The sequence below is a fragment of the Colossoma macropomum genome, unplaced genomic scaffold, assembly GCF_904425465.1.
Source record: "Colossoma macropomum unplaced genomic scaffold, Colossoma_macropomum, whole genome shotgun sequence".
Lineage (NCBI taxonomy): Eukaryota > Metazoa > Chordata > Actinopteri > Characiformes > Serrasalmidae > Colossoma > Colossoma macropomum.
The window spans coordinates 1533670-1542336 of NW_023495761.1; the positions used below are offsets into that span (position 1 = coordinate 1533670).

Here is an 8667-nt window from a genome sequence, read left to right on the forward strand (position 1 = left end):
AAAACAAAAGCGTTAGGTTTTAATCCTAATAGTTTCTAATTTTCCTTTTCTGGGGCATAGATTTCAGAGGCTTGAGACCCTGGGCTCCTTTCTCAGTCAATGAGATCTATTCGGACTTTATACATTTGTCTAGAAAGGCACATTTTTCATCAAAGCAATACAAATAAATCTGTCCACAACTCATGGAAACATATGGAAAAGAGCAAAATACATTAAAAATTTCAAACATAGGTGGGATTTCCCTTTAAGGTATTTCCATTAGCATTGCAGCGCCTCAATAATGCTAAAATACAGATTTCACTGTGTTTTAAGAAACATGACACTTGAGTTTACAGACACAGGGGAGACTTTTCTAAATTCCCATTTATTGTTCAGCTTTACTGTGCAGCATCAGATATTTTTATAAATCTACTTCTCATTAGCATCAGATATTTTTGTGAGAAATTAAATTTGCCATCACTGCCTTTTGATTGGCTGGCCAAAAGTGTAGCACAAAGTTTTTTCTTTAATCTCTGATCTTGAGAAACATGGTGCAAAGGTAGTGTTGTATTGATTGCAGTGACATATCACATTCAAAAAAAGATGCAGGTATATTACATCAGTCCTTTCTAACATTCCCCATCCACCTATTATTTTATTAAGCCTTTCTTTCAGCATGAAACTGATCCTTAATTTGTTAAATAGAGATGAGGCTGATAGTCTGTGAGTAATTACACAAACCTGTGACCCAAATATACTGATTAGATTATAGTCATCAACCCCATAACACATCACTTTATAAACAAGGGATCTCTGTTGCCACCTGGTGGCAACTCACCGGTGACCGGTGTAACATCGAGCACAGAGGTCAAATTGCCTACCCCAGTCTGAACTGCAGCAAGCAGCTGAGGCTTAATATAATGAAAATAACTAATGCTACAATGCAAAATAGGGCTATTCAGCTGACTGTGAGCTTTAAACAGTGATCGCTGATTGTATTCTAATGCACCCAGCATGAGAATCAACTCTGACAAGCCATATAGTAAGAACACTACTCAGTTCCCCCCAGGAAAATCTGCCTATAAAACGTACCCATAAAACCCCCTCAATAGTGTCTACAACCTAGAATGTGAGACATCAGTGATAAGTTAGCATTCAAAGAAAGATAGCCATGATGTAATGGTTACAGACTGTACATGTTTATTTATGGACACTACAGCTCAGCAATAGGCTTGTGTGGCCAGTATGGGTGCTTGGCCTTGTCCAGGGTGGTCTCTGGGAACGCAGCGTTCAGGTCCTCGATGGTCATCTGATCGAAGGGAATCATGCTCTTGAACTTTTCCAGCTGTGAGAGAAAAAGACAACTCTCAAAACAGACTTCATGCTGAAGATGCAAACATGAATGCTAATGTTCAATACCATAATTTTGGTTATACTGCTACCTGACATATGCCTTACAATATACTACAAACACCCTGACATAAGGTTATAGATTTGCTTGTATTATTTTGACTAGAATTACTTAACATTTTTATTTTATGGGAGTTCCTTGATTCATCAAAACACTCATTGGGAACATCCGACACTGTTCAGGCTCCCCACAGGACACAATAACCATGCTTACGTGCACACAGTGGCTCATCTAAGCTCTTAGGTAAATGTTAAATAATTCTGGGCTGGACCAAGATGTTTACATGAGTCGTAGTCCATTTATAGTTGCTTACATGCATGCAAGCATAGTCTGATTTTACAAACAGCAAACACCCTCTTCATGATGCACCTTAGTCATGGAAGTTTATACAACGTATGAGTTTCCCACCATTTAAAACATTTGATTCCTTTTTCCTGTTCACATGACCATGACTTAGTCAGAGGAGCAGTCTTAGTAAGACCTATAACTAATTACTGGTGTGCATAAAAAACCTGGTTAAGCAAAATGTTTGTCATTGGTTAGAATGTTAATTTGCATTATGCATCCTTCTGCGATATCAGTATCAGTGGTAATGATCAACAAAACATGTACTGTGCAGCCTAGTGATAGTTTCAGTCAAAATTAGTATTAGTACTGTAGCTGCACTTGTCACTATCTGCTATCTGGTACCAGAGACCCTCTGTTGGCGCAGCACGCTGCTTCTTGTCTGGTATGTGGTAACTTTTAACCAGCTTTATTAGTCTTTCGATGCTGGAGTAAACAGATAAGAAACTCGGAGACGCAGGTTCTTCACTGCCCTCTGGTGGAGAATAGAGTTCAGACAGCTCATGGTTCTTTCGTTTTCCCATGGATTTGTATGTTTTTTTACTCTGTTTTCCATTTTAACAACCTATTTTCCTAGATCTCCTGATATTTATGTTATTATCACAGCAAAACAAATGTTGTTTTACTGAGATAACATACGTTATGTCATGGTAATGGCATAAATATCTTTATTTATACATTTGTTATGTTGGGGTAATTCAAACAAACTCAAACAAAACTCAATAAAATGGCTTTTTAGGGCTTTCATACTTATGAGTATTTACATTTAACAAGCTCATTTGCATATGATAAAGCCTAATTTATTATTCGATTTTTTGTAACTTTCATGACTATTTGAAGATCTGAACATTCTGACTCATCCCTCATACAGCCCTAATTTATTAACAAGAAATCTGAATGATTGGCGTACCTCTTTCTCGTAACTAGCAATGCGGGCTTTGGAAGCCTCAATGTAGGCAACAGCATTTTTGTTCTGAAAAGACAGTTAAGAGAAAACAGTCATTAGAATGGTGTGTTTCAATCATCTAAAACAATGTTTGTCAGCCTTCTTTGTGCAATGAGAAGAAGGCAAAATAACCATGTCAAGATAACGATCTGTCAGTCATTTGGCTGTGCTGAATTAAAATTTAGTTCTTGCAGGTCAATTTAATGGAATATGAGCAAATCTAGCACTTACTGCCTCTGCCTCCTGTGCATTGATGGCGCTGGTCTGAGTATCTACTGGCTCAGGAACCTTCAGAGCACTGAACTGCAAAAAACATGAGATATGAACAACCATATGTTACAGTTCAAATGTTTGGAATCACTTGTCATTGGAATAATTATTGATATCTTCAAAAATAATATATACGTATTATACTTATGAATAAGTTAGACACCAGAGATTTGTTTTCAATATTTCACTTTTACTGGGAACAAGTTATTAAATTATAAATGTTATACTGTAATTATCTACTTGCAGTAATTTTAAGGTTATCTGCCACCAGCTTTGATCGTCACTTTTCAAACAGAGGCATTCCGGATGTTAATTTTGTTTCAGAATATTATAAATTTCTCAATTATTATATAATCATCTTCAGCTCCGTTCAAACCTTACTACTAATTATTTGAAATCTACAAGGTAGGGGTTGCACAGAATAGTCAACTAGCCGACTTAACTGCTTGGCAATGACAATTTAAGCTAGATGGTGACTAGCTGCTAATCACCTGATTCTAACACTAACAACAAGGATGCTCCAGAGAAGAAAATAGGTTTTTGGGGTCCATATCTCTAGTTTCCTGAAGGCTAGCAATGTGATCCAGGGCTCTTTGGAAAGTCATGCTCTACAGACCCATGGACTTCTTTCTACTATTTCTCCGGCGATCTACAGTGATTCAAAGATCTGATGTTAAATGTCACTATCTCTGGTTTCCCGATAACTACAACAAAACGTCATGTGTTGCTGGGGAGAGGGCCCTATAATCCTGCAAAGTTTGAAACAAGTTACTCTTATTTTCGCAGAGTTATGGTGCTCTAAATTTCTCTGGCTCTCTGGACCTCTACCAGGGGCGAGCAACTCAGCGAGGCCACCTAAGAGAACAGAAATTTGTAGGATTCTGGGGTCCGTATTTTTGGTTTCCTGAGGACTAGCTATGCAATCCAGAGCTAGCTGGAAAGGAGACGTGATGCTCTAGTGACATGTGGAGTTTGGCTTTTCATGGATGTTTAAAGTCATTTGTTGCAAAGGATTCCCTTCTCCTAGAGTTTTATTCATGACGTCATCAGCAATTACTCCACATCAACTCGACTTGCATCACATAACTGTCGACTTTAAAAATCTGAAGTCATGCAATCACTACTATGAAGTTGAAGTGCACAAGCATCCAAATTTGATCATACTGTAAATTTTTGGTTTGTATTAATTAAATTAATTAAAAAAAACACTGATTCCAAACTTTGGAATGAATGCGTGCACAGAAAGAAAAGTATTATCAAGAGAATTGCTTGTACTTGCTCCTATCAAAGGCCTAATACAAAAAACAAAAGACTTGTGTTGGACTAAACTTGTCAAAAGGTTCATTTGGGCTTAGTTAAAACATCTTGGACAATGAATGCAACTAGATGCCTCACCTTCTTCTCAAACTCATCCACCATGCCTGCTTTGGCCACCACACTCTTGTAGTAGGCCCAGTCGACAGCAGCAGGAGCTTCAGGCAGAGAAGCTAACCTGCATAACACACACACACACACACACACACACACACACACACACACAATGAGTGGATGGGTTATACTTATTGCTACACCACAAAATAACTAGAATTGCTGTATTATAGAGGTTAATGTACATAACATGAAGGAAAAAACTCTATCGTGTAATGTCTGGGTATGTGCTTCATAAAGCTGACCAAATACCGTCACTATTCAAATGTGTGAAGAATTTAGTGAAAACACAACGTCCAGCATATAATAAATGCCTAGATGGTGGACCTAATTTGCTGGAATGTGGTGTTGCACAAACACAACCCACTCAATCCTGATGTGGTATTTATACATGTACAATCATATTTAAAAGCTGAAACACTCCTGGTCCAATTATATGTTTTGTTTATTTTCTAAGTGAACATAAGTTAACACGCTCCTTACAGACAAGAAACTTAAATATGACACTTTTCTGCACTTTTCAGTGCACATTTGAATTGAATATACTGAGAAAAAAATAAGACAAAACATGAAATGTGCAGGAGTCATATTTTACTTAATTTTCTCAATATGTTAAATTCAGCAAATGAATTGTGAAGTGTGTTTTCTGTAGAGGACATGTTAACTTTTTTTCACCAGGGGCGCCCAACCTTTATTAAAGTATTTATACATGATCAACACTCAACATACTTGGCAGAGATGGCATCGCTCCTGGTCTTCAGGGAGTTGAACATGCCCCTCTGGTTCGGTGGGATGCGCTCGGCGAATGCCAGCCAATCAATGGCCTTGAGTGCTGCGCGACGGCCAGCCATTCTGCAACAGCAAGAATTCACATGTAAAAAACAGGCAGTTAGTTAGGAGTAGAATTGCACAAAGTACGTAAAAAGTTAAGACTTTTTAATATTGTAATTCTCATACTTTCAACTATTTATTTAAATAGGCCAGCACCAGGTTGGCATTGGTTTTGACTGCATTTTAAGAGTTTTGCCCTACTAAAAAAAGATTACATAAAAAAAAGCTGACTAGTTAATTAAGCTGTACAAATTTTATGTTCTCTATTTTCAATCCAACATGCATTTGATGTCCATTTCCTGGACAGGAATTAAGCCTGGTTCTAGACTAGAATACAGATCTCAAGCTGAAAGAAAATACAGCCCACAACCAGGCTTAATCCCTGTCTGGGGAAACCAACCCTAGGCGTTCAGACAGTGAGGAGTGTGTTGTTTTTGTATTAGTTTAAAAACCAAAATTCTAGAGAAATTCCAACCAGACTGCACTGCAAATACTGTAAAGTAAAGAGGTGGAATCGTCAAAGTCTGGGCTGTTTATCTTGCAGCGCTGTTGGTGAGCTTGCGCTTATTGATGAGATCATGAACTCAGAAGGGCACAAAGACATTCTGGATGCAAATCTGAAGAAGTCTGCAAAAAAAATTACTCAAACAATAATGATCTAAAACTAGCAAACTTTTAAAAGAAGATTTTGCCAAAAGAAAAACTCAGTCTTGCAATGATGTGTTTAAAATAAATGTCACTTGGTTAGACATTTTGTTTCTTTACACAATTATTTTAATACATTAAGAATACCACAAATGTCCAAATACATCGTGGGGCCAATGTAAATTCTTTTCATCTGAGAGATAAAACTGTTTTATCAAGTACAAAATTGCAAAAGTGCAATTTTGCTTCTAAAATATAATATTTAATTGAATGCAAACAGCAGTTACATTTTAAAATATGCTAAAAGATAAACTGTAGTTGGTCTGAGCCACTGTATCCCCCAATGTCTTCACAAGACTCAAGGTGGTTATCCACAACGTAGCCATAAACGGTTATTACACATCTTTTAAACGTGTAAATACTCTCGAGGCTGGCAAACAGTATCTAAAACGTATCTAAAGTTGTGTAAATCCTTATCACACATTAAAATATCCCGTGAAAACTGAACGGACACTGGACTTCATATGAGGCAAGGTCAGTGGACGTTCACTACCCAGCTAGCTAACGTTAGCACCAGAGCTAACTGCAAATTAATTCAATGTTTCCACCGATTAAATGATAAAAACACCACGCTGGTTTAGTCATGAATACTAACATGCACAATCATAACCATTTTCATTTAGAATTCCTTTCTTTTTTGCCAAAGAGTAACCATAAACTCACCTCCCGACCCGCTAAACCTGTCAACTTGAAGACGGTAAACGTAATGGCTGGTTTAAGGACCCCACTGCTTCCAAAATAAAAGCCCGTTTAAAACAAAAAAAAAGTAATGTGGATTCATTTCACTTATCTACGTTAATCAGTTAGATGTGTTAAACAATATAAAATAAATACATTTTTTTTTTAAAGTTATATTAAAACATAAGATATTTTTGCTGACTGACCTTGTACAGGAACATAGAAACGATGAGCACTCCGCGTATTTGGCCTGCCGCTAGATGGCGCTAGTGAAAAAAAAAGTCACCAAAACGTTTGTTGACACAGGATGAACAACTCGGATACTCAACATGGCAGCTGAGGGGGTGCAAAATAGGTTACTATGTGAAATATGTCTGTTTTAAATACTGAATCTGTCACATAAACAGATAAACACGCATAAACCTATGGATAAGCTTCTGTTGATTGGGCCGTTGAGGACTTTGAAAGGACAACAATGACTGTGAGGACTTTTTCGAGAGTGTCAATGAGGACACTGCTCGACTTTGCCCTGTTTCTGCGACCCATGAGTAGCTCTACTTTAAAAGCGTATTTCGAGAGTGCCTGTAAAGGAGGGATCGTTCTCAAGTCCGCATCTACTGATATTTTCCAAAACCTGGCTTTGGAGGACTGGATACACGAGCACATAGACGTGCAGGAGCGAAGCGTGCTGCTCCTGTGGAGAAACTCGCCAGCTGTAGTTATCGGTAGGCACCAAAATGCTTGGCAGGAGTGCAACCTGAGTTTGATGAGGAGCATGGGAATACCATTAGCTAGGCGTCGAAGCGGTGGTGGGACGGTTTTCCACGATTTGGGAAACATAAACTTGACCTTTTTCACCTCCAAGAAGAAGTATGATCGTCATAGGAACCTAAGAGTAGTTACTGGTGCTTTGAAGGACCTGAGGCCTGATCTGGACGTTAGTGCCACGGATAGGTTTGACATTGTCCTTAATGGCATCTATAAGATCTCAGGCACCGCTGCAAAGTTGGGTAGAACAGCTGCTTATCATCACTGCACCCTTCTTTGCTCTTCTGATCGATCCTTGCTCTCCTCGGTGCTTCAAAGCAACTGCAAAGGAATCAAAAGCAACGCCACCCCCAGCGTACCTTCTCCTGTGAAGAACCTCCAGGATGAGGACCCGTCCTTGGATCTCAGTGCCATTATGGGAGCTATAGCTTCCCGCTACAGTGCAGAGTTTGGGTTTGACAGCCCTGTCATCACTGTGGACCCCAGTGTGGAACAATTAATGCCTGGCATTCATAAAATGGCAGCTGACCTACAAGCCTGGGAGTGGGTTTACGGCAGGACCCCCAAGTTCAGCATCTGCACGTCTTTTACAGCTGAAGGTGCAAACATAGGACTTGATATGGACATCAAGAATGGCGTTGTAGAAAAGTGTGCCATGGACATACCCCACCATTGGCTACCTCCTGAAGTTGGGAAGGAACTGTGCTCTGCCCTGACGGGCATCCGGTTCTGTCCAAGTGAAGTCGCAGTGGTTGTGGCAGCCTTCATGAGAACGGTCTCACAGGCTCCTGACCTTGCCAGAAAGACCCAGAGTGTCTATGAAAATGTTGTGGCAGTGATGTGAATAAAACATTTCTTAATTCATCTTTCTTTTGTCATGTTCAGATATATGTTGAACACACAACCATGTGCCCTAGCAGCTTATGCAATCCCTGCACTGGCACTTTAAATAAACAATTAATTAACATCAATGTATATGTGTGTGTGTGTGTGTGTGTGTGTGTATAAAATGTATGTATATATATATATGTATGTATAAATACAAATAAACAAGTACAGTAAAACACAACATACTGAAGAATATAGTTAGAAGATTTGGTTTGGTTCCTGACTTTGAAAAATGGGTTAGGTTTGGAAATAATTAAGCTAAGGATGTATTGTTTATTTGTATTTATTCTAATATTAGTGCTGTTCTGAGCAAATAAATGCTTACTGGCCCGTAGGACGAGGCAATATAACAATATTTATTGTCACTGAGATAAATTGTCACAATATACTTTTCTCAGCATATATTGTGGATGTTGTC

The 8667-nt window shown here is 38.6% G+C and overlaps 2 protein-coding genes across 3 annotated transcripts; one reads left to right on the top strand and one right to left on the bottom strand.

Annotated features, from left to right (window-relative positions):
• Positions 1–1156: 1156 nt before the first annotated feature.
• Positions 1157–6842, bottom strand: LOC118802979 (ATP synthase subunit d, mitochondrial-like). Of its 2 annotated transcripts, none has more exons than XM_036563452.1 (6): positions 6800–6842; positions 5109–5231; positions 4347–4443; positions 2913–2984; positions 2646–2708; positions 1157–1324 (listed from the first exon to the last, which is right to left on the bottom strand). In XM_036563452.1, exons 2-6 carry the CDS (start codon positions 5228–5230, stop codon positions 1193–1195), a joined length of 486 nt encoding a protein of 161 aa, XP_036419345.1. In that variant the 5' UTR covers position 5231; positions 6800–6842; the 3' UTR covers positions 1157–1192. The 2 variants fall into 2 exon arrangements, with proteins under 2 accessions (XP_036419345.1, XP_036419344.1); XM_036563451.1 differs by lacking the exon at positions 6800–6842 and adding an exon at positions 6579–6648.
• Positions 6843–6899: 57 nt separating this feature from the next.
• Positions 6900–8310, top strand: lipt1 (lipoyltransferase 1). The gene has a single exon (XM_036563450.1). The coding sequence runs from the start codon at positions 7069–7071 to the stop codon at positions 8203–8205; it is 1137 nt and encodes a 378-aa protein (XP_036419343.1). The 5' UTR covers positions 6900–7068; the 3' UTR covers positions 8206–8310.
• The last annotated feature ends 357 nt before the right edge of the window (positions 8311–8667 follow it).